The sequence below is a fragment of the Scylla paramamosain genome, chromosome 5, assembly GCF_035594125.1.
Source record: "Scylla paramamosain isolate STU-SP2022 chromosome 5, ASM3559412v1, whole genome shotgun sequence".
Lineage (NCBI taxonomy): Eukaryota > Metazoa > Arthropoda > Malacostraca > Decapoda > Portunidae > Scylla > Scylla paramamosain.
In genome coordinates, this window is record NC_087155.1 from 26069990 (window position 1) to 26096671 (window position 26682).

Here is a 26682-nt window from a genome sequence, read left to right on the forward strand (position 1 = left end):
CTAACTGGTCCTCTGATCCTCTAATCCTGGTAACTGCATGCCCCCCCTCCTCCTGCAGCCTCGCTGCACAAGACTTCTTTCTCTCATCCCTATTCTGTCCATCTCTCTCTCTTTTTTTTTTTTATGTAGGAGGGACACTGGCCAAGGGGAACAAATATCCAATAAATAAAAAAAATGCAAGAGTTAACCAATATTCTCAATTCATCCCTTTCTCTGGTAAACTCTGGAACTCCCTGCCTGCTTCTGTATTTCCACCTTCCTGACTTAAATTCCTTCAAGAGGGAGGTTTCAAGACACTTATCCTTCAATTTTTTACTACAGCTTTGGACCTGTTCTGGGACTGGCATCTCAGTGGGCTTTTTTTTTTTTTTTATTGGATTTTTCTTGCCCTTGTCCCTCCAAAAAAAAAAGCCAAAAAAAAAAAATAAATAAATAAATAACCATGTATCTCAGCATATTTTATAAAGTCAGTATTTCTAATCCTACGTTCTATTTGATACAGCAAGACAGTGAAATTTAATTTAGTTTATTCATAACTTATCTTTAGGTTAAATGTATGGATTGGAAGTTTTTATTTATATTTGGGATGTGACACAATATTTATAATATAGCAAACAGAACTTACCAATGCCTTTAGAATATGAGTGAAAAGTGCAAATTTCCACATCCAAAAGCAGGCAATGAAACCCAGACATAACTATATACCATGGGCATAAGAAGACTGGACAAGCAGCCTGCATGGGGTACAGCTTTGATGCAACTCTGCAACACATGCGTATTAAATTAAGATTTTTAGGAGAGTTAAAAAGTTTTTTGAAAGGCCTCAGTTTTAACATAAAAGGATTTTTCATATCTGCATTATTTCCTTAAGTGAATGCTTCAGGGATACCTACATCAATTAAACAACTCAGCAGAATAAAGAAAAATCTACTCTGGCATAATAATGAAATTGTCAGGAATGATGTTCGGAAATTATTATTTGCATATTCATATACAATATATATATATATATATATATATATATATATATATATATATATATATATATATATATATATATATATATATATATATATATATATATATATATCCTTGCAATCTTAGACATTTTGCACATGGCATGAATACAATGCTGTGTAACTATTTCAGTTAGGAGATAAGTTTCACATAGATCCTCAATAAGGCACATATTCAATACATAATTATGGGTAACTCAGTCAGTTACAATCAAATATTCATAAGAAAGTAAAGAATTACTATAATTTATATCAACAGCACACTCTCCTGTTTCCAATGTAATTTCCCAGCACAATTTCAATCTTAAAATAAGGTGATCATCAAATGAATATAGTATACATATTAGAACTATCAAACCATAGAATTATTATTATGAAGTATCATAAATTGTACTTTATTTATCTACTCCTATACTGCAAGGCTGAATTAAAACACTAACAAGATAAAATAGAAATACATTCAAGAGATATACACTGTCAACAAGTTCTACAGTGGGATAGGATTTTATGGTGTTCACTGTTCTTTTTACTGCGCTGTTGTTTGTACAGAATTTTCTGTATGTCCTTTTCATGAGTTGCATCACTTGTGCACTTTCAAAATAAAGGAAAGAAAGGAGAAAGTGTAGTTTTGTTCAATTCCATGTTAAGTACAGGTCATTTCTATCTGTTTAGGTTTTTGCTTACTACATTCATCTTTTAACCAGCTTGATATAAACTGTTACAAATGTATTATTTAAGGTTATCTAGAGAGTTATTTGGAAAATCATATCATAATGATTGCATTTACACAAAATAATGTCTGCCTTCTTATTAAATTTGTGCACATAAAACTGCGTGGCATCAAAAACTCATCAATGTTGGACATAAAGTTGTTGTAAAAAAAAAAAAGATAAAACTATCTTGGTTCAAATTAATGTAAAGGTGTCCTTTATCACTGGAAATCATAATGAAACTGATATATTAGAAAATGAATTTGATAAGTTCTTTTGACTTAACATTATTTCTGCATATAGTTTCATTCAAATATACTTATTGCTTCAAAGTAATGGCAGTTTGTGGTGTTTTCTTGTGACATTTGACATCTAGTTCCTTTCTTGCATTAATCCTGCTGCATGTGAATAAATCATAAAACTACTTCACCTTCATCATTTTAATGAAGAATTATGAGATTACCATTGATGAAACCGCCATGGCAAAAAACACTTTGGAATAGCACTGGTTTGTGTCATTAAGTAAAAAGGCATCAGACAAGGTGTTAGGTGTTACTATTTCTCCTGAACTGTTCATGGTAGCAGTGAGGAAAGCTTTTAAGATGTTTAATAATGATACATTAGATTATAAAATTAAAAGTACAGGATTAAGTATTAAAAAGTGTCCATAAATATATTCAAGATAGAAAACTACTGTCTATCATGAAAAGAAATTACAAGAGCAATGGGATGGAGAGCTTCTGGCGAAGACAGCAACATTATGAAAAATAATTTCTTCACTTTTACCAAATGGATCTGATATCCAGGATCTTATAAAAGCCCTGCATTGAATCTTTCAGGGCCCAAAAGAGAGAATGAAGAGAATAGTGATTGGCATAACATGGTAAAGTAAGAAGGGAACATCATGGATTAGGGATCTGACCACAGCTAAAGATTAAAAAGTGGACATGGACAAGACATGTCAAACACTGACTAGATAACAGATGGACACTTAGGCTAACAGCATAACAGAACTGCAACCTTCTTTGGGAATGATAAAAGAATTCAGGACAGATAAAGAAATGGAAAGAAAGGAAGAAATTTTGCTAAGGTGTCTTAGAATAGACAGGTCACTGACAGAGATGAGCAGAGAAGATTGGGAAGCCCTTTGTCCAGCAGCCAGCTCACAGAAGCTGATCATGAATATCACTCTGCTAGAATGAACATACTAGTCAGACATCTTTCCAAAGACATTTCAATCAATATGTTCAGTACAATCACTAGCCATGACTAAAAATGTCATGACTTCCCTTGGCACTCTGATTGGTTAGTGCACTCAGCTCATACATGTGAGGTCCTGGGTTTGAATCCTGGGCTGAGAGAAGACAATCATTCCCTTTTGCTTTATTTTTAGTCTTATTTCCAGTCCTTCCTTCACACACTTTTCTGCACCATGTTATATCTAGTTGACTGTTTTACAATTTGAACTTTATATATAATTGGTTTCTTTTAAATTTATGATACAGGTACCATAACTAGCACATTTACAACTGTTCTGTAGTTTTGTCTTCCATGTTCAGCTTTTCAAATTCCAATTAGTTTAAAATATTATCAAAGACAGTGAGAAGAAAATAGCTCAACATGCAATGATAACAACAATAAACTGTTACACTTTTGCTTCCCCATTTATGACTGCTTCAACAGCTTATTCTTATATGTTTATACTTTTAAATATAATATGGTTAATCAGCTGCAACAAAGAGAGAAATAAGGAATGCAATGTGGACTATATGGTTGTAAGGGTAAACACTGAGGTGTCTTGTTAATGCCACCTCTTCTGACAACATCCAATAGATTTAAAAGATATCAGAGCTAAAGAGATATGTATAACTGTATAGAGGAAAATCAGATTCATCCCTTTTGATCTTAACTGAAAGCACCTTTTCTTCAAATATACAGCTGCTACAAACACATGGATTGCATCTGACTTAATGACAGAACAGACTATGTAACCTTACTTGAAAGAAGCAGAGACCATAAAGAATATACGAATTTACCAACTAAAAAAAAAAAAAAAAAAATGGTACTCTTCCACATTCATACATTTGTCGTTACTTTCACACTCTTGCTCTTTTACACGTTTTTTTTCAAGGTGGTGGGCATTAAATACACATTACACATAAAATCATCTGCCCTTTCCAACAAATTCTTGCAATCATACCGACAAGCATCACCTAAGGATATACTAAAATCATATCTTAGCTTCTAGACCTCTAGGGGAAGGCTAACCGATCCTCACCATCCACACTATGAAAGGATCAGTTGTACAGCATACCCAGTTCTCCCTACATTAGTGCCCATCAACAAAACTGGTCTGCCTCTGCTACATGATTATGAACATATCACCTTTCCCACATCTGTCCTAATTAACTGCCTACATCACAGATGTAGGCAAAGCTTCCAGAGAGGCCTTTGAGGCTGCGTCCCATTTATACATAAACAATTGCTCTTAGTTCATCCTTATTGTCACTCTTTCATTTAATGCTCCCTTCACACTATCCATCAGTCCCATTTATGGCTTCCTCCTTAGCCCTGCACCTCTCACATCCAATCCAGTCATCACCAATCACTCTCATTCTTTCTCTTCATATAGTAAACTAAAACTACTCTGTGTTCTGGTCCCTTCTCACTGATGTATTCTCTTCCCATTCTCATCAACACACATTTGGCTGGCTATATCTTACACCAGAACTGCACATTTACCTTCAATATCTTTATATATCTCTTTAAAAGTCGTGTCTTCATTACCACAAAGCATCACCTTCTCACTCATGAATCATAGTCTGCCATTCAAGTGCAGGGCAAGCTATCTTACTGTTAGTAGTAAATGATCTCTGTAAACTCCTATCTGCTCTTAAAGCTTATCATACAACTAAGCTCTCCATTCCTGTAGCAATCCTAACACCCATGCAACAAAATCTAACAACATATTGCAAAAGTCTATCTCCAGTATGAAGAATTTCCACCTCTGGCTGAAAGAAAAATGAGCCTGTACAAAGGAAGGGGTGTAGATATGGAAATGCATAGCTAGGGAGACTGTCATGACCACTCCCCTGAAGACAGTTCCTGGAGGTTACAAGATGTTAGTTTATATGTACAATTACAGCGGTGGCCATTGAAATCAGTGTGGCAAGGTTCGCTGATAGGGCTCTGCTGATACAAAGCTAATTTAATTTCTTCAAGGGCTCTCCTGGTAATTCAGTTAAACAAGCTTTGCCTGGCCTCTTCTTGTGCGGGGGTGGATCAGTGATGCCAGTTTGATTTATTTTTGGTCCATGTCTGCACTTATGGAAGAAATTTCTTTGTTACACTTTCCTGACTTGTAGAGGGATGTTATGACTGCAGTCTCATCAGTTCTTAAGTCCTTACCACCAACCACAGAAGCAGAATATGGTATTAAGAAAATAGCTGGCCTAATGAAACCACACAACTAATTACCCCAGGACATATGACAGATATGAAATATGAATGCTATCAGTGCCCTATTAACAAAATACTGTCCTGAGCTGCCAGATGTATGACCACCCAGCTGATGCTAAACCATAATGGAGATAGGTGGGAGAGTCTGAATTTCAGACAGGGTAACAAAAGCAAGCCCCACCATGTTGATTTCAATGACCACCATCGTACACACTGGTTATGAGAATTCATCCTGGTTCCCTGGGTCCCTTATTGTCTGAATAAAAAATGGTTCCGATTAAATACTAAGTTAACTGACTAGTAACTCAGGAAAAATGTTGGAGAAAATATATTTATTAATTAACTGACTACAAATTACTACTCATTATGCTATGTAAAATATAAATTCACATAATTTTTTTCATATCCTGTAATGCTTTTATTTTTTTTATACATTTAAATGTTAACTGATAAAACACTATAAATCAACAAATAACATTTTCATATACACATTTGATATTAACAGAAAATATAAATACTATGATAACACTTAAGATGTTTCTGACAGCAAGAGTTACCTAATGCTAAGCTACTAATTTACAAATACTCCCACACACACTCCACTATTTCAGATCTAATCCCTACACTCACCTACCACCTTATATGGATATGTACATATGCACAGTATTGTCCAGTCTTCTTGTACTGTGTTATCTTAAACGCTGAAACAATCACAGTCAAACTTGGAAGTGGTCTAATCATCTGACTACCTATTCAGACCCCAGTTAAAAGACATCAGTAGAGAATCCAACCACACACACACACATACACGCATGCACACATCCATCATATATTGCTAAGAGGGAAGGGGCTCCAAAAAATCCCTTTCAATCACAGCTTCTATATGTGCTAGAGAAAAAGATGAAGTGGAGGAGCAAGACAATGACCCTGAAGATGATGTCTTTCCAGTACCTGGTGGTACTGCTGCAGAAGAATAGGTGCCTGTGAAGGACTGGTTACCACTGGCTCCAGCAGGGGCAAAGCATGGAGACACAAGGGTGTTGAAGAATGGTTGAAGATCCGTGAGTGTTGAGATGCTTGTCACTGTTAACATCAGGTGACCAGGCTGGTATTCTAATGTTCTAGTGTTTTTGGGTCCTTTCTGAAAATCAAAAGTAATTTCATATAATAAATGAATTTCATTCATACTGATATGGCTTGCTGACTCATTTGTTTTCTTAAATATTGGCCATTACTTAATTTACTGTACATGTATATGTCTCTTCAAAATAACCTTCAAATAATATACATGTATAGAGCTACTTCTTGAATGTTAGGATATATACTTAAGTAATCCTTCTTTTTTTAGCTCTGCTTCATGTACCAAAGTAAGAGATGATCCATTTCATACCTTACTGGCCATGAGTTTGGCAATCCTGGCAATGTGAGGCACAAAGTCACAACTCTTGAGGAGGATGGCTCCAGCACCCTCCATGTTTTCTTCAGCACTTGAGGTTGGGATGGGGCCCACAAATGCCCAGCGGTACCTAAACATATATGAAATTGCTCATAATGCCCATCAGTATTTTCAAACTTAAATTGTGCATCAAGAAATGAAGAATGGTGAACTTAAGATTCAGCTGAACATATTAATAACGTAAAAATTAACTCCAAGACATTGAATGAATGTTAACTATTTAGCATCCACAGGGTGGAGTGATTTATCTAAGCATATATCTTACTAGTAAGTCAAACCAGATCCTATGGATGTTAACAATCATGTATACATAGTTGAAAAGGCCAGCCTATATTTTTGAACTGTAGTAGAGAGCATGTCATCTTTGTGGATTATTCTTGACAAGTATGTTTTATTATTATTCTATCTCTTGCCTTTATACTATTTAGTTAGTAGCTTCTTTGCCAAAAAAAAAGGAGAAAAAACAAAGATAACTTACATTTGAAATTGTGGTAGATGTTGAGCAGGAAGAGCCAACATTAAATCTAGGAGTTTACAGGCTGACAGGTAAAGGGTCAGCCAGGATGGGTTGTTGTGGGCATTCAAACCATTCTGTGTACTAAACACCCATGACGAGTCCAAGGTAGACAGTCGTTTTAAGTGGGAACTGTAAAAATAAATCTTTTAGGATAACTGAGTGCAAGAGATTTAAGAGTTGAAATTAAAGATGATACAAAGCCTTTTACAAGTTCTGATATTATTGCAATAAAATGAAAATACATTATTTGGCATTACCAAGGCAGTCTTATTTCTTATAAATAAATTCAGTAACTCCATATATTCAGTTGATGATATGTGCATAAATGAAAGGTCGAGATGTAAGTGTATGTAAGTGCATGCTACTTTTTGTTCCTAGTTTGTTCATGCCATGATGATCCACTGGGCTCTATTCCAGCTTTGAGAGGCTTTATCTATAACAGTTGGATTAAAATAAATTGTCATTGATCAGTTCAGGCATCAAATACATATCATCTAAAGGTTACAATTATTTTCCTAATTCTGACATACTACATGCATACATACTGTAAGTCTTTAGTATGCAAAGGATTATAAGGGATAACTAATAGTAATAGTCATTTAGGTCCTTCCAAAGTTGTGTGATTATACTATTCTGCACTCCCTACTCATACAAGAGACAGGACAGGACAAGGGAAGAAATAAGAAATAATCTTCCACATAGAACTTCAATCAAATACACTAAACTTACCTCACAAGAAATACAAAGGCTATGCTGGTATAGTTTTACTGGAGCCAGTGTTACATGTAATAGTAAGCCAAGAATAACTCAATCTATGTCAACAGCTCAAACCATCTGGTCTAGTTTAGTCTAGTATTGTGGGTGCTGATAGGAGCTTGACAATAGTACAATGTCTGGGTGCCCTAAGCACTGCTTTCACATAATGTGTACTTTTAATGTCAAGAAACACAGCAAATGCACTCATAAGGTATATAAACTGATCAGAATATATGTAGTAATAAAGGAATATGCAGCCTCAATCAGCTGATATCATACTGGCATAAGTGTTTCCAAATGTTGCAAATGCCAACTACCTTAGGCAAAATAAGAAGATAAGAAATAAGGGAAGCTGCAAGAAGCCATCAGGTCTACACATGGCAGTCCCTGTATGAAATATACCTACCTATTTCCACCTATCATCCCCATCCATAAATATGTCTAATCTCCTCTTAAAGCCCCCTAATGTCTTAGCACTAACTAATTGATTATTGAGTCTGTTTTATTCATTTACCACTCTATTTGAGAACCAATTCATTCCTATCTCTTTTTTAAAACCTAAATTTTTCAAGCTTGAACCTGTTATTTCTTGTTCTGTCCTGGTTACTGATCCTAGGAATTTTGCTTACGTCCCCCTTGTTATAACCTTTATACCCTCTTAACCTATGTCTCTCTAAAGAATGTAAATTTAACAGCATCAATCTCACTTTGTAAAAAATACTCCTCACACAGTACAGTCTATGCACAGCATCTCTGGATGCAAATTTCTGGGACACAGAAATCTTATCTTCATTTTCTCATAAATTATCAATGTGACTAAGTGAGATTCCACTTTACATGCATCAGAGCATTTGCAACTGGTTGTATCAAAATTTATGATTTTGAAGTTACAGAAATTCTTTCACAAATATATGCCATACTTTCTGTGGTAAAAACTGTCTACTGTATTACCAAAATAATATTCATTATATTTATTTTACAGCAAATATATTTCATATATCCTCTTCACCTATCAACATATTGCAAATAAAGATAGTAAATGAGCTAATGGAGATTACAACTTATGTTGTGGCACTGAAAGGGACATAAACAGATAGCATTTGCATTTGCAGAAAAGCAAATTTCATGTTTTATTCAAGTGCATCTGCAGAAGGCAACATTTCAGTTAAATAACTATGGGAAAAAAAAGTGCACTGTAAGTATTCCATTCTTTTCTTTTAATAACATGTGATAGGAATTATCTAATGGAACTGCCAACAAAAAGCACGAGTCTTTTAAAAATATGAAAATAATTAATGATCTGAATAAGCTAATGAATTAAATAAGCAGAAAAAATAACATGATTAACCATAGAACATGTCTAGTCCAGCGCATGAAGGTACAGGTGCAAGCTAAAGGTTTTGGATTAGCAGGCAAATACTTTAGGAGTATTTTGAGCATCACATGTTACCATCCACATTTTAAATATCCCAAGCTGAAGAAAAATGCATAAATTTCAGAATTAAATGACTTAGATTTGCATGCTTCAGTAACATATGTTGTCAAAATACTACCACAATGCAATAGTACAATAGAAATTCCTACTAATACCATCCATTACCTTCCCCCTTTTTTGCTGCTCACCACCACCGCATCAGCAACATGTGCAAATTGGGAAGAGACAAAATCTATTATACACAGGTGTTAATTGTGTTCTTAAAGATCTAATACTTGTAACACATGGCTTTCATGATTACATATTTTTTTTAACACTTTGATTAACACAAATACAGTGCAATTTCAATCATGTGTAGAAAATAATCAAAACTAACACCAAACTAAATTTAATTTTAACACTTAGAAAATGTACATTTCCGTTAACATGGGAAACCTACATTTTGACATGTAAAGTGTGTGTGTGTGTGTGTGTGTGTGTGTGTGTGTGTGTGTGTGTGTGTGTGTGTGTGTGTGTGTGTGTGTGTGTGTGTGTGTGTGTGTGTGTGTGTGTGTGTGTGTGTGTGTGTGTGTGTGTGTGTGTGTGTGTGTGTGTGTGTGTGTATTTACCAAGTTGTGTTTTACAGGAAAAGAGCTATGCTCGTGCTGTCCTGTCTCCATATCTATAAGCATCCAGCTTAACTTTAAATTCATTAATATTTTTTGTTTGTACCACTGTTTCATCTAAGTTGTTCCATATTTCTATGCTTCTATTTGGGAAACCATATTTCTTGACATCTCTTCTACTTGCTATTTTCTTCAATTTCACTCCATGTCCTCTTATATCTCTTGAGTCCCACACAAATAAGTCTTCTTTGTCAATTTTATCCTTACCCTTTAAAGCTCTGTATATAGCAATCAGGTCTCCTCTTTCTCTTCTCTCTTGTAATGATAGAAGCTTCAATCTCCTTAATCTTTTTTCATAGGTTAAATCTCTCAAACTTGGTACCAATTTGGTTGCAGCTCTTTGGATCCTTTCTATTTTCCTTATTTCCTTTTTATTATGTGGTGACCAAACAATTGTGGCATATTCCAGTTTTGGTCGAATCACATATTCCATCAACTTTTTCATTATCTCTTCATCCATGTAAGCAAATGCCCCTTTCATCTTTCTTAGTAACTCATAGGTTTCCCCAACTATTTTGTTTACATGTTTTTCTGGTGATAAGTTATCACTGATTGTAATTCCCAAGTCTTTTTCTTCTTTGGTTTTCTTAACTTCCACTTCTCCCATGGTGTAGGAACTTGTCAATCTTCTTTTGCTTTTTCCTAATTCCATCACCTTGCATTTCTTTGCATTGAATTCCACTTCCCATTTCTTACTCCATTTATATATCTTATTTAGATCTTTCTGTAATATTTCACAAACCATATTGTTTTCTACTCTTTTCAATAATTTTGCATCATCTGCAAACACTTATATAACTGTCAACCTCATCCACGATATCGCTGACATACACCAGAAACATTACAGGGGCTAAGACTGTCCCCTGTGGTACTCCACTTGTAACTCTACACCATTCTGATTTTTCTCCCTTTATTACTGTTTTCATTTCTCTATCCCTCAAGAGGTCTGTAATCCAATTCAGTGTGTTTCCTTGCAAACCCCCTATATTTTTAATTTTCCATAGCAGTCTCTGGTGTGGTACCTTATCAAATGCTTTTTTAGGTCTAAATAAACACAGTCTGCCCAAACCTCTCTCTCTTGAATTATATCAATTGCTTTACTATAAAAGCTCACTAAATTCGTGACACAAGATCTTCCACTTCTGAAACCAAATTGTCTCAGTCAATGTATGTGTTTCTTCTAAATATTCCATCCATCTGTTTTTAACTATTCTTTCCGCTATTTTTGCCACCACACTTGTTAAGGGCACTGGTCTGTAATTCAATGGATTTTCTCTATTACCTCCTTTAAAAATGGGCACAATATTGGCTCTCTTCCAGTCTAGAGGAATTTTTCCTTCCTTAAAAGAACATACTATGGTACTGTGTATACCTTCTGCCAGATGTTCACAACATTCCTTAAGTATCCAGTTGGACACTCCATCTGGTCCTTGAGCCTTACTTACATCCAAATCTTTCATAATCTTCTTAGTTTCACTTATGTCCACCTGTATCTCTCTCATCACACTGTCTCTGTGCCATGCTCTTTCTCCTTCAAATTTGTTTTCTTTCGTAAATACTGACTGGAAGCACTTCATTAATTCCACTTGTAACCATGTATCTTCGTATGTAATGTCATCTTTCATTAATTTATCTATTGTTTGCCTGTTTTTCATCTTCCCATTCACATATCTGAAGAATAACTTCGGCTCATCTTTGCATTTGTTAACTATATCTTTCTCATAATTCCTTTCTTCACCTCTCAGGATTCTGATATATTCATTTCTTGCCTTCTTGAAATCTTCCCATTTCTCACTTCCTCCTTTTTTCCTCCATCTATTCCATGCTGCTGCTTTATTATTTTTTTTCTTGCTGTTATACATCTCATATTAAACCAGTCTTTTTTTCCTTTTCACTTCCTTTGTTTTGATCTTCGGTACATATCTACTGACCCCTTCATTATAAATTTCCATGAATATGTCCCACTTTTCCTGCGTACTGTTTGCTGTGAACAGTTGTTTCCATTTAGCCTCTGCAAAATATTCCCTCAACCTGATAAAATCTGCTTTTCTGTAATTATATCTCCCATTCTTGTAAATTTCATTCCTATTTTCTATTGGACCACTGCCTATACTGAATTCAATTAACAGATGGTCACTTTTACATAGTGGGCACTGATAATTTATTCCTTCAATGATGTCCATTTCCTTTCTAAACAACAAGTCTAGCCTTGATGCCTCTTCATTATCCCAAAATCTTGTATTTTCTCCAGTCCACTGGGTCATAGTATTTGTCATTATTAAATTTAGAAGCATATATTCCCATGACACTTCTCCCCCATCCATGGTCCACTCTTCCCAGCATACCTCCTTGCAATTAAAGTCACCCATAAGTGTTATATTGTTACTCTCTGCCAGTATTCTCTCCAAACAGTTACTAGTATCTCATAACAATAATTTATAATCCTCTTGTGTCTATGAATTCATTTTTGGGGGTACATAAGCTACTGCAAAATCTCTTCTTCCTTCTCCTTTCCTTTTTGTTTGAATTCTAATTACTTCCGCTATTCCTTCTCCTATTTCAATCTCTTCCACTGTTATACTCTTCTTTGTAAGTAACATGACTCCTCTCCCTTTCTTATTATTTTTATGTTTTATCCACACATTACAATTGCTATTACCAATTCTTATATTTTCTGTTGTCTCATTTAGTTTAACTTCAGTAATATCCATGATGTCGGGCTGCTTTATCTTAATATAATTATTCAATTCTCGCAATGTTGATATTAAACCATTTATATTTGTATATGCCACTGTCCACTTTTTATTTTTTCCATACATTATTTGCATTATCTATTCTTTTTTTTCAGATACCACTTTCTGAGCCTCTCATCTTTTACCTTCCAATAGAATTTTTTTTCTCTTCCTCTGTTCTGTTCTCATTTTTTGCCTTTGCTTCTTTTATTAGATCACTTACCTTGAGTTTCTCCTCCTCATTCATGTCCCTCTTTATCTAAACTTTCCTGTATTGCTCTGTCTTGTCCAGTTTCCACGCATTCAATATCACTTCCATGGCTATTGTTTGTGGCCTAAATTTTACTTTCAATGGTCACTCTCCTCCTTCTATATACTTCCCCAGTCTATGTATTTCCTCAATTTCACTTATCCAGTCCTCCCCTTCTCTCTGTATATTTCTTACAACGTCCTCTGCTAACGTTTTTTGTTCTCTTTCCCTCTTGTATCTTACTGGCTCTGTTTCCTCTTTTAATCAATATATAACAATAAATTCTTTTTGTCCACTGTATCCCTTACCATCAATTCCTTCTGTTTGATCACTTTCACAATTTCTTTACTTAAATCTGTGTTTTCCTTCTTTTGCACTTCTATGATTCCTGTAAAGTTAACTTTTCTCCCTCTTTTTCCTTCCTCCAGATTCCTCCAGATCACTTTTCATCCCTATCACTTCATTTTCCTGTTTTTTTACGAATATCATTGTTTTCCTTCAATTTTGTTTTTAGATCAGCACATAGTGTTTTCAATTCTTTGTTTCCCTCTTTCAGGTCATGTTGTTTGTTTTTTCTAATTTTTCCACTCCTTCAATGAGGTCACTGATCATCCCTTCCATCAAAGCCACTTTCCTTCCTTGCATTTTATCATGTAGTTCATTATCTTCCTCAAATCCTGGGAATGGTGACCCCGTTGGCAACACTCCGCTCCAACCTATGGCATCCGCCTTGCTGGAGCTTTTACTCATTTTATTACCTCTTTTATTACTTAAATTTTCCCTTATTTTTATTTCTGGAGACAGGACAACTGTACTTGAGCACAGCTCCTACCTTGGAACACATTCTAGGCTCCTAGTGGTGGCCGTGGTCAAACAAAATCTTTCTCTGCTGGAGCTTGGATCGCTGCTTGTTTACTCGACGACGACGTGTGTGTGTGTGTGTGTGTGTGTGTGTGTGTGTGTGTGTGTGTGTGTGTGTGTGTGTGTGTGTGTGTGTGTGTGTGTGTGTGTGTGTGTGTGTGTGTGTGTGTATGTGCATTGCTACCTACATAGCTATGGCCAACACGTCTACTAAAAATGCAAAAAAGTGTAGCTAACCTGAACTGCTCTGTGTCGGTAGCCAGCTCTTGTTCCATCATAAGGAAAACTTGTACCAGCTCAGTGATGATGACAGGCCACAGTGATGTGACTCCTCGAGGTGAAAGACGCAGTAACAGCACACGGAAGCATAGCAGCACTTGAGACACTAGCAGAGGAACCACTTGCCCTAAGCGGGTCACTTCAGCCAAACGTTCTGGAAACCAGTACATGTTTGTATTATGAGGTACTTTATGGGTTAGCTATTATTATGGCTTCATACTAGTACAAATTTATGTAATGCAGCAAAAAATTTAGTAGTATTTGTTTTTTTCACTGCTTACATATGCAAGCTGACAGCTGCCACAAAACAGCTTCTATCCCTCTGAGATAATTTATGCCATCAAGTGATTAAGGTTGACACATGTAATTATCCTCTTCAATGACTGAGATACATGTACATCATAAGAAACATATGCTAATGAAATAATGAAAAATCACAGCAATGAATAGCAAAGAACATGAATTAATTCATGAAAACTGAAAATTGATATAATGATAATATCAATCCACAATCTACAAAACCTCTCACCCTGAATATCTGGAATATGACGCATATACTGATCTGTCTCTGAGCAGAATATGGTGAAGGCCAGTCTCTTCAAGAGGCCAGCTCTTGTTTCATATTCTGACTCTTTGCTGGAGAAGAGGCTAAGGGAGCCTCCCTGAGACAAAGAAACTCTACCTGTGGAGAGAGAGAGAGAGAGAGAGAGAGAGAGAGAGAGAGAGAGAGAGAGAGAGAGAGAGAGAGAGAGAGAGAGAGAGAGAGAGAGAGAGAGAGAGAGAGAGAGAGAGAGAGAGAGAGAGAGAAATATATAATATATATATATATATATATATATATATATATATATATATATATATATATATATATATATATATATATATATATATATATATATATATATATATATATATATATATATATATATATATATATATATATATATATATATACACACACACACACACACACACACACACACACACACACACACACACACACACACACACACACACACATATATATATATATATATATATATATATATATATATATATATATATATATATATATATATATATATATATATATATATATATATATATATATATATATATGTTTCAATAAATACAGTTGGATGCATAATTATATGACTGCTTATCTGTGAACAGTTACAATAGATCCATCTACAATGATACATGACATTAGAAAAAGGTAGTTTTCAAAGGTCACCACTTATCAAAGAATTCTTTATATAAATGGGTCTCTAAGATACCCAATTTTTTTTTTTTTAAGCCCATTGTAAATCCAAGAGAAATCATAGGACTTACTTAACAATTCTTTAAATACAGTTTTATCATGAGTGCAGAGGTAGTCCACTATGGTACGCCAGTATGTGAGGATTGGTGGGAGCATCATGAAGGTGTGAGAATCCAGCAACAGGTCCAGCACGTCCCTCCGCCATGCCCGCACTGTGTACTGATACCCGGCAAGGGACGAGAGCAGCTGTGAGCATGCTGCAAAGGCTGGCATGTTGCTGCGCCTGACAAACAAACACATTAAATAAAATGTGAATCAAAATTTCATGAGTTTCTGAAAATAAAAACATCTCTATACAATAACACATTTTTAAAATTCAGAATCAGATTCAAGTACTAATTAAAAAGTTACATGTATCATAGGATTATTGTTATATCTGCATGTTGAATTTCATTTCAAATGTTTTCTGTGTGTATGTGTCTGTTTAGCTACCTGTGTCTTAAGTTCAGTGTCACAACAACTCACATGTGGTTGCGAAGGTAAGGCACCACGTGGGCCATGATGTTGGTGAGCAGTGGCACAACCTTGTCCTTTTCCTCACTCACATACAACACATCCAGGAGAGGTGCCAGTAACTCAGCCAGCACACTCAAGGCTGCTACACTGTATACTGATGCATCTAATCAATGGAAATAGATTTTATCTTTAGGAGTCATAGTATACTACAAAACTAAGAAATTCCCATCATAATTAAACTACATGCTACGTCTAAAGTAGGCAAAAATACATATTTTAAATAGTTCTGTAAACCATAAAGAAGAAAAATCTTAAAAGAAAAATAAATTTGAAACACATGTTACACCAAACTGTTTTAGGTTAAAAATAAGTGTTGAAACTCATTCAAGAAATTCCTATGAAACAATTTTGTCAAGAAAGAGGATAACGTACCATTGACACCCTCCTTCTTCTCTGGATGCTCTGCCTTTACAGTGAGGTTGCGCCGCAGCCAAGTGGTTGGCTCCAAACCTGAGCCAGCAATGTTACTGCAGGATTCCAGCAGTTTGCTTGACACTTCCTGTGTGGCAAAAGAATACAAAATTCAATATATGAAGGCTTTTATACAATACAAAATAAAACAATACTTTTTTTCTGCTAATACAAATATTTATATTTTTGTTCTTTAAACAGTTTATAAAATTTTGAACATGAATAAAATTCTGGGCCACATTTTCTAAAATTCCTACATAATTACAAATACATATGCACAATGTAAATACTTAAAACTTGGTGCATTGGCACTGGCACCTTGGCTGATGATTATGATAATCATACTTTAAAGAACATACTAATTCAGAAATGTGATGATCAAACTCTGACCTGCAATTCTTTAACATCTTTCTTCTCTTGCAGTGCTGGAGCTCGCTGGACAAACTCATTGAGAATGGCAAGAAGAACAAGTTGTGCAGGTGGGGAGAGGGTCAGAGTTCCCTCCTTCACCATGGACAGCAAGGGAAACCAACATTCCCCAAGTTGAGACCCAGGACATTGCTGAGCATAAACATAGAACACTTGCAACACACTCACTTCGAGAGGCAGGGTCTGTAGATGAGGAAAAATGGAACATGTAGAGAAGTTGCTTGAGTGTTTTTAACACTATTGTGTCTAAAGAGGCATGTTAAGTATTACTACATTAGGAACAGCATAAGTGTATGTGCTCATATTGTTTTTTTTTTCTTTCAAATTATATTGAAAAATATTTTACAACTGGTTAGCACATTCCATATATAGGTACTTCACCTGCTGACAGCCTTCAACAATAGGAGGCTGCTTGACCACCTGTCTCACAGTGGCCACCAGTGTGTGCAGGGGCAACACTCGCAGCAAGGACATCATCTCTACTAAAGCCTGTTGCTGGACACAGCCATTCCACAGAAGTCCTCCAACTCCACTTTGTTTTGTGTGAATTCCACCATGTGAGATGTTGCTTTTTGTGTTTACGGCCTCTGATGCAACAACACCAATGCTCTGTTGAATATTTAAATTATTTCAGCCAATGTGAGTATGGATGAAAATTAAAAGACAAGGGAAAAGGTAATGTTTGATTACTTGAAACTCTTGCTCTCATCAATTTTCTTACAGTAATTTCTAGTCATTAAAAGGAAGAGTTAACTCACTTCATTAATAGCAAGGGCCATTAGCTATCTAAATATCTGAACTTTGTAAAAAGTAATGCTTGATTAGCATCTTCATATCTTACAAATAGTATCTTGAAGTTTTCTAATCAGGGTAGGTCTCAATAATTTTCTCTATTCAATTACAATGTGAAATTCCAGTTTCAGATTACAACGCTAGAAAAAAAACAAATAAAATAAAAAAAAATCTGAATCTAAAATCATAAATAATGAGTGAGACGTTCTTACCTGCCAAACAACACTAACAGCTGCCAGTAGGTGAGGTGTCTGGTGGTGACAAATGGGTGAGAGTAACTCCACTATTTGTTGTCTAACACCTTTCTTGCTTCCCATGATGAAAGGGGCCTCCTGACTGTTCCCTGTTGCTACCCACAGTGACAGTAGTGATGATATTATACGAGGAAGATGACACAGAAGAGTATGGCGAGCACAAGCTTGTGGATCCAGGTTGCTATTATCAATTGGGGCATCCACAATTTCCCCAACTGGAGAAAATACATGAAGAAGATTATACAGTATCTGACCGGCAGTCTGGCCAGTTGGAATGGTTGATGATGGTGAAAAAGAAGAGGAACCAAATGCTGGAGACTGTGCTGGATCCAGGAGACAGAAGTGAACAGTGTTGGTAAGGTACTGCAGCAGGGTGAGGGTGTAGTCTGGAGGTGTTTGGGGTGCTTGTGCTCCAGGACTATAATACCCTGCCATGTGCTCCAGCAATTCACAAATCAGGTAAGTAACACGAAGACTGTTGTTTGGCAGGGAGGGGCCCATGTGAGGTAGAGATGCTGTGAACAGATGTAGCCATAATCCATGAAGGTGGCGCATGTGGTGATGGTTCAGTGCTACACTTATTACCTCCATGAACATAGGCTGAGCTGGAATGGGCTGTCCTGGCTGATACTTGGCTGAATTTATACCAGAGTACTTCATGCTTATGCTGGGTGGATCCTTCACAATACCACTCTCAGCTCGATCAGTGGCCAAGATGTCCTCCAGGCGAATCAAGGCTAGGGTCAGGTCAATTACTCTAGCAAGATATGTTTCTAGTTTAGTTATATTGCCAGACTGGCTAGTCAGCCCAGAATTGTAATCCAATACTTCCTCAGTAAAAGTTCGTGTCTCTTGAGAAGCTGGAGCACTGTTTCCATTCATAGCATGTACAGTAGACAATAAACAATGTAAAACACACTTCTGTACTTTGCACTTACTCAACAGATCAGTGATGTATGGTACAAATCCTCGAGGAGAATCAGTTACCAGGGAAGACAGGTGAGAAAAAACAAGACTAAGAACCTCAGATGAGGCCACCTGCACTTCTTGGTTGTCTCGTAAATGCTCTTCTCTTAATCTAAGGTGTGGAAGGCAGGGGTAGTATGAACGAAGATAATAAAGGCACACGGTGATAACAACTTGCAGGTACATTGTAGATCGAAACTGACTTACCATGTCATTAGCATTCCCACCATCAAACCCATCCCCAAAGACTGATCGACGATGCCTTGCTAGTAAGATAATTAGAGGTGATGCTGACTGTAAGGAGCTAATGCTTGTTGAAGCAAGAGTCAACAGAGAAAGCTTTGGCTGTGCTTCAATGACATTTCTCAAGAGTGACAGTCCATTTAGACACTGCCCACTGTCAACAATCTGCATGTACAAGAGCATGTGAGAATGGAAGGGATGTCTGCTTTGTTCAGAGGTTGTAGTATCACTCACAACTGACTGAGATATTGTATCATGTTCACTAGACCCATCACTCTCAGGGTACTTGAAGTGGTTGGAAACAACAGAATCAATAATTTCTTCAAGAATGCCTTGAACCATCTGATTTGGTGACCATTCTCCAGCTTCTTCATTGTCTTCTTCCTCTTCCATACCAGTAAGAGGGTTTTTCTTGACCTCTTCTGATGATATTGTGGGTGATTTTTGGTAATTGCCATTATGTATTCTTACTGCATTAGATATATTTGAGGGCTTATTCATCTTGGCAATATCTTCCATATCTATCCAAGGATGATGGGTGAAGGGGTTCACCATGACAGATATTGGAGACTGTCGGGGGTGAGTACAGCTTGAAGGCATTTCAAATTCAGTGAAGTTGGCATGATGTGTGATAATTTTCTTACTATCTCCTGATAAAGATGTAAGGGCTAGTATGTGTTTGCTTGATGCTATTGCTTGTCTACCTTTCAAATGAGACTGTCTGCCCTCCTTGCTGACATGATATACAACTTCTCCACCTTCTGAGCTGATGGCATAGATCTGTGATTCTTCAATTACACATTTACTTCCCTGACCCTGCTGAGACGGAGGCAATTTCTCGATGTTTACATGTTGCACACTGACTCTGCGTGTGTGAGGATGGAGTAGCAAGACAAGGATGGGATCAATGAGGCGAGCCATGTCACTGCGCTGAAGAGAAGAAGTGAGCCATGCATGAGCCAAGCTCCTCTCCGAGCCACTGCTGCCTTGCAAGCGCTCTACCATCAAGAAAAGACACCTGTGAAACAAGATGAAGTTTATGTATTCCTACTAAGTTATTCTTAGCATATATGTGGTATGATGTGATAGGCAATTCTACATGAAATATTGTCATTTTATGTGAATGGTTGTTATGGAGCAAATTCTTTCAATTACCTGTCAAATCCTGGCTTCTTTCCAGAAGCTCCTAATGAAACAGTGCGGGACACCTGCCAGAAGGTCATCCACTGCTGCATGGCTGCACTGTCACACTCCACCCTTACTCCTCCATGACTCCAAAGAACTCCATTCTACAAGAAAGCAATAAAAATTTTAAAATTAATTTACAGCAGATAAAAGTGAATCATACTTGTAATTAAGAGAAAGTAAGAGGCCTACATAGCATCTAAGGAGCACAGATAAGTTATCAGAAAGATCCTAGCAGAATAACTATAATCAATGTAAAAGTAACAGTACCGAACATTTATGAAAAGTATGGCATTAATGAAAAGTATGGCATTTATGAAAAGTATGGCAAAGGTGAGGCAGTCAAATCTATCAGGCCTGGAGTAATTTGGTTACAAGTTGGGACCACCATGAATTGGTCAACAAGAATAGGAAAGAAGTGATATATACACATAGTTGTCTTCTGTACAAATGTATATGGTGGTATCTGATGTGATGTGATAGAAAAGATAGAACATAAGATGCTTAATGAGAACATGGATACAAGTGAAAGAATGCCATTCAGTAAAATGCAAGAATTGCTTTTGGATAAGAGAGAGAAAGATAAAGGAAAGAAGGAACTGAAGGGTACAATGATGAGAGCTAGAATATGTACAAATAAATACCATGTATATATAAAGAGAAACTCTCTTATAAAAATAAAAGACCTAAAGGAATTCAAGGAAGTGAGGCACAAGCGTCCACCGAATGTCAGCACCTTTTGCACCAAGTCTGAGCTTTCATCATGTGCAATTTTGATGCTAAGTAAGCACTATAATGCATTCACATGCAGACAATTATTTTTATTTTTGCAAGTGGAGAAGTGCAGAGTGAATGGTGCAAGACAGTTTCTGTGCAAGTGGCTCCCAAGCACTGTCTTCCTCATGAGAAGTCTGCACCAGAACCAATCTCCATGTCGTTTGCTCCTGACAGCTTGACACTAGAGACTCATGTTGAGACTGCCCTTAGAGTGTTGTTCATAATCTTGAATAAGTGCATAGTGCCACACAAGTGATCAATTACATGATTGTTGGGAGACTGACTCACTCATTGTCTTTGAAAAAGTTTCACAGCAAAGTTGTCACTTTTTGTTTTATGATTGCACTGCAGTGCTATGATCACCATGTTCTTGTAAGACAGCTGGTTTGCCCAGTGAAGGTAATATCACTAAGATTCTTCAGAGGGTCTGCAAAAGTTTTAGGTATATGATGTGGCGATACCCAAGCAACCGCAGCTCTCTCCATAAAAAAATAAAAGAAGTGCTTGAGGTGCTAACTGTTTCACCTAGTGTGAATTCTTAATGTCAAATAAAGGGGAAGGTTTGCTGAATGAAGGTGAGTGCTTATGGGAAGAGAGAAAGCATCATGGAAATTTCAAGAAAATTAAAGTAATTTAAGAAGTGTGTGCTGGAGGAGTAATTAATAGAGGTGGTTTCTAGTATAAAATACTAAATAGATGAGGACAAGGATGTATTAAAAAGAGACTGCTGCATGAGAAAAATCCACAGCAATAGTGGATCACTCTACAAAGATCAAGAATGTAAAAAATCAAGGATACTGTAAAAATGTTATGAAAGAAAAGTGAAGGTTGGAAATTTAGGAGGTTTTGAGGTGGTCCTCAATTATGCAAAATTGGAAGAGGGTGCAGACACTGTAATAACTGACACCACTGAACTGATTCATGGGACAGAAATGTGAGTTTTGGGAATTTAAAAGGGATTTTAAAAAGAGGTAGCATTAAAACAAATGAGAATATAAATGAAGAAGATAACATGAAAGAAAACACACCTCGTTTTTCACTGAGAAGGTTGGCAGCTGGCGAGTTAAAGCCAAAAGCATTTGTCTTTCAACAACAGATATAGGTGACTGTGGTGGTGCTGAGGTGAGGGTAGCACTGCAGACTGAAGGTAAGGTCAGACTGTGAAGCTGTAGAAGAAGTTCTGTGCTGGTTACATGGAACTGACTCAGACTTGGCTCCAGGTAAGTCCACAGCTGGCTTGCAACATGCTGTAAAAAAGATGTATATAATATAAACATAATGCAGATGATGCAAAAAAGAAATCCACTGAATTTTTTTTCTCAAAGCAGAATAGAGCTTTTCAACCTTCCTCTGAACCCAAATGGAAGAGAACAAACATCTTTAATAAATATAATTTATGATACCTAACTTATTAAATCAATGTTACCTCAGTAGAATGCTAAGTCTGCTTCTACTTGACTTTTAAATGCAACAGCAAAGGCATCCCCAACAGGTCAATGCCGGTATGACTAAGATTGCCTTTTCCGATTAACAAACTTGAGCATTGTATTTCTTTACATCATACACATAAGGGAGATTATTACTTTTCCGTACAACAAACCCCTTTTGTGTTTCTGCTTCCAGGTTTGCAAGCAGACACAGATTAACGTGTTCATCTCTCTCACTATATGTCCATTCATCCTAATCATACACTACTTGTAACACTTAGATGTCCATTCATCCTAATCATACACTACTTGTAATACTTAGATGTCCATTCATCCTAATCATACACTACTTGTAACACTTAGATGTCCATTCATCCTAATCATACACTACTTGTAATACTTAGATGTCTATTCATCCTAATCATACACTACTTGTAACACTTAGATTGCATGTGGATTGATATTGTAAATTATTTTTAATCTTTTCCTCCTTAAAAACAGACACTATTTTCTCACATTTACCTTAAGTCTTCCAATTTTACAAATATTATGAAACTCATTACTAACTTTTACATATGATCTTTCTTCTTAACAATACCTCTTGAAAAATAAAAGGCTAATAAATCATAAGTAAATAAATAAGTAACTCTGTTTATGTAAATTTCTTTAGCAACACAAAAATATGGGAGCAGATACATACCTGATACACTGATGTATGATGGAGAAGAACATGAGTATGTGTCGGAAGAAGAAGGGGTGTTATGTTGACAGTGACAACCCCTGCCTCTGTTCCTGTGTCCTGTATGAATGCTCTTCTCCACACAGAGAGTTCAGACTGTGCCAGCATCACCAGCTCCAAAAGAGTTGATATTGATGCTAAGGAGAATTGTGGAGAAACCTGTTGGCCACATATGACACACGCCAGCAAACTAAAGAGCCACTGAGGAATGCTTATGCTTGGACGGGCAGGGACAACATCAAGTGTGGTGGGCAGAGAGGAAAGATCCACCAGGAGGCTGCATGACACCTGAAATACTTCCAGCTGTTCACTCGACTCAGGACTGAAGTGAATGACTGACTGGAGGTCGTCATTCTTGCTCTTTTTCTTATGATGCTGGCTATGAATAAATGAAGGGGAACTCCCAGGTGAAGAGAGACATAGCTTTTTCTCAGCTTTGGTTTTTTCATTAGTCTCACAGCACAATAAACATTCATTCAGCATAGATTTGAGTTCTAAAAGACTGTCTGCACCTAAAACTTCACCTCTGTATAGGGCATTTTGAAAATCAGTGAGAGATGAGTCACTTGATATTAGCCTTTTCTGAATGAATTCCAGAAAAAATCGCTCAAAATCCTTTACATAACTGTGTATTGGGGAAAACTTGCATTGATTTGGGCTCTGAGGTGCACTTTCAAATTCATCCTCACTACCTTCATGATTAAACAATTGTGGTGGAAGAGATGCTTCAGTGATGCTTTCAGTTTCTCTCTTTGTGGCCATAGACATTTCCACCTCTATGTCTGACCCACTCTCACCTTTATCATTTAAGCTTTGTATTTCACTGCATTCAAATATGTCATCTGTTTTTTCAGTACAGGTTTCACTTTCAACTGACTGTTCATTGTTTTCAGAATTGCTTTTTGCCTCTATTAGCTTTGTTTGACAGTCATCAACAATATTATTTGGACTAGAGATGAATGATGTTTCAGCTTCCACTTCCAAAATTTCACTTACATTACAGCTTCCATCAACCACTGAACTACTTGAGCTTTGTTCATTTGGATTAGTATCATCCTCATTTGCTTCAATGCCAATCTGAACTATTCCACACTCTGTAGGTGGACTCTCTCTGGCTGCAGTTTCTGGCACTGACACAGGCCGCATCACAGGGCTTACTTGAGACAAGGCCTTGAGTTGCAGAGAAGCAAATGTCGCAATACTTGTTCTTGAATCTGGACGTGAAAAAGAATTTGATGGGGGTAGAGTAACAGAAGGAATTAACTTATGTACAATGGCTTGACAGAGAGTGAGTCCCGCCAACAATTCCCGAGCATCCAGAACCATCAGATGATCTGTTAGGAGGGTAGTTACCGTGGACAGCACCTCTGGCAGCCGTGAAGCCTGGGTTTGCTGCTGTGTATCCAGAGGAAGTGAACTAAGCAGGTGCTGCAGAAGAGTGCATACTTCACACACGCTTGTCTCTGGGTCACCAACATTTTCCACTAATACTGCAAAGTTCCCTCTATCTTTTATAATATTGCCAGAGGCTTTCCTGAGTAAACAAGTTTGTCTTAGAAGATCAGTTAGGTGCATCCAAGGATATGATGGTTGCAAGGCATTAAACACAAGGGTTGCTGTTTTTGTTATTTCATGATAACCTCGACTGCCATCACCTGGAGGCTTGGTGGTGCCATCTGGTGACTGAGGCAATGAAGGACTTTGCTTTTCTGTCACACTCTGTCTCCTGCTACTGGGCTCAGATACTGGTTCACTTGTTTTCTTTAAAACTTGGCAAGTGTGATACAAACATCTGAAAATTAGAGTATTTGCATTATGTAAAGCCCGTCACAATAGCTATAGAATATGTATATAGTGGAACCTGAATGTTATAAAGGAAGGTACAACTAATCCATGTATGATGGTTTTATGGCTGCTCAGAGCACAGTAAGTAACATTAGATCTCATGGCAACACCAGCTGTACCAATGCTTAACCCTAGTACTTTGCAAATTTTGTTTTATTAAAGGTTGGACAGGTATGACTGTCTTCTTAGGATGCCACCAAGAAAAAATGACCATTTAATTTACAAAAAATATAGAAAATAATAAATATGAAAAAATACAATAGAATTCAATAAATAAAAATCTATTAGAAATGGTCAGTATTTTTCACTTTCAACAGTATTCTAGGAACTCAAGCATAGAACCTCATGCTTTCTATCATAAATCACAAAATTTTTGTTTAGCTGTTCATAAAAACCACCTAACTTTCTAATAAATAAATATCTACTTCACTTGAGAGTAAAGAAAAATTATTTCCACTTTTTTTTTCTTTTCTTTTTCTTTTTCTTTTTCTTTTTTTTTTTTTTACCTGAGTAGATCCAAAAATATGTTGTCCAAGATGTATGGACCAATTTCTGGTTTGTCCAACAGTGAAACAATGAGTCTGTACGGCCTCAGGTCTGGGGGATTTTTTCCTTGACTAGTCCTCAAGCAGGCAACAATACCCTCAACTAAGAGTGGTCTTGAAAAACTTTCAAAATAGGCATTTACTTCCACTCCATCATCAACAGATGAGTCACTGACAGCACTGTTGAGACGCTTCATGATTGGGTGTTCAGAGGAGAGCAGGGTGAGATTTATCTCAGAGCCCAGCAGCCAGGCATACAAACGTCTGTGGAATAACAAGCAAACATTAATAATCGAGAGAGAGAGAGAGAGAGAGAGAGAGAGAGAGAGAGAGAGAGAGAGAGAGAGAGAGAGAGAGAGAGAGAGAGAGAGAGAGAGAGAGAGAGAGAGAGAGAGAGAGAGAGAGAAATTGCTGGACATACATCACAGAGTAGAGTTAAACCACCCTGACACTGACTACAAGTACTTTCTATTCAGTGTGGAAAAATTTCTATGTGAAGGGAGGCTCTTCTAAATAATCACTGCATAATGGTTCAGGCCACAAACCTCTTATTGTATACTGTGAGCAAAGGGTACTGAAAAATGTGCTAATGTGACATTCATGTCATATTTTGCATGAGAATAGCAGCATCATTCAGTAATGTCTTTTTTTTTTTTTTTTCAAAATTGTAACTGTAATTACAGTAGCACTTACCTGTTGAGGGACATGTCTCTCCTTAGCAGGACTAAGATAGCAGAGGTAACAATTCTGACTAAATCTGGACGCAGCAGCTGTGTGTTATGCATGGGCAATGCAGCCAGTGTCAAGTCAAGTGCTGCTCTCTGCACCATGACATTACTGTCCTCCATGGCCTGACATAATGCTGCAACCTGCACAAAATAAAAAAAGATTTTATGTAAGAGGGACACTGGCCAAGGGCAATAAAATTTGTATAAAAAAGGCCCAACGAGATGCTCGTCATCAAAGAAGAGCCAAAAGGATTAGCCAAAACTAGCGAAGACATGGAATTAAAGAAAAAGTGAGAGAACATGAGCTATGAAATACAAGTTGTCAACAACCATGTAGTATGATGAGCTATCCCCACAGAGACAAAGGC

At 36.7% G+C, this 26682-nt stretch overlaps 1 protein-coding gene across 5 annotated transcripts in view; it reads right to left on the bottom strand.

Annotated features, from left to right (window-relative positions):
- Positions 1–1893: 1893 nt before the first annotated feature.
- LOC135100729 (protein dopey-1 homolog) overlaps positions 1894–26682 on the bottom strand; it is a 30539-nt gene continuing 5750 nt past the window's right edge. For 4 of the 5 annotated variants that reach the window (XM_064003928.1, XM_064003925.1, XM_064003926.1 and 1 more), the window contains 17 exons: positions 26280–26455; positions 25548–25850; positions 23158–24988; positions 22059–22277; positions 20224–20357; positions 17818–20086; positions 17195–17422; positions 16775–16996; positions 16346–16472; positions 15923–16076; positions 15469–15680; positions 14666–14818; positions 14095–14290; positions 9515–9529; positions 7120–7287; positions 6576–6711; positions 1894–6326 (listed from right to left, as the gene is read on the bottom strand). In XM_064003928.1, the coding sequence (XP_063859998.1) occupies positions 6021–6326; positions 6576–6711; positions 7120–7287; positions 9515–9529; positions 14095–14290; positions 14666–14818; positions 15469–15680; positions 15923–16076; positions 16346–16472; positions 16775–16996; positions 17195–17422; positions 17818–20086; positions 20224–20357; positions 22059–22277; positions 23158–24988; positions 25548–25850; positions 26280–26455 (6849 nt within the window). In that variant the 3' untranslated portion in view covers positions 1894–6020. The remainder of the gene's footprint in view (positions 6327–6575; positions 6712–7119; positions 7288–9514; positions 9530–14094; positions 14291–14665; positions 14819–15468; positions 15681–15922; positions 16077–16345; positions 16473–16774; positions 16997–17194; positions 17423–17817; positions 20087–20223; positions 20358–22058; positions 22278–23157; positions 24989–25547; positions 25851–26279; positions 26456–26682) is intronic. The other variant, XM_064003927.1, reaches the window with a different exon arrangement.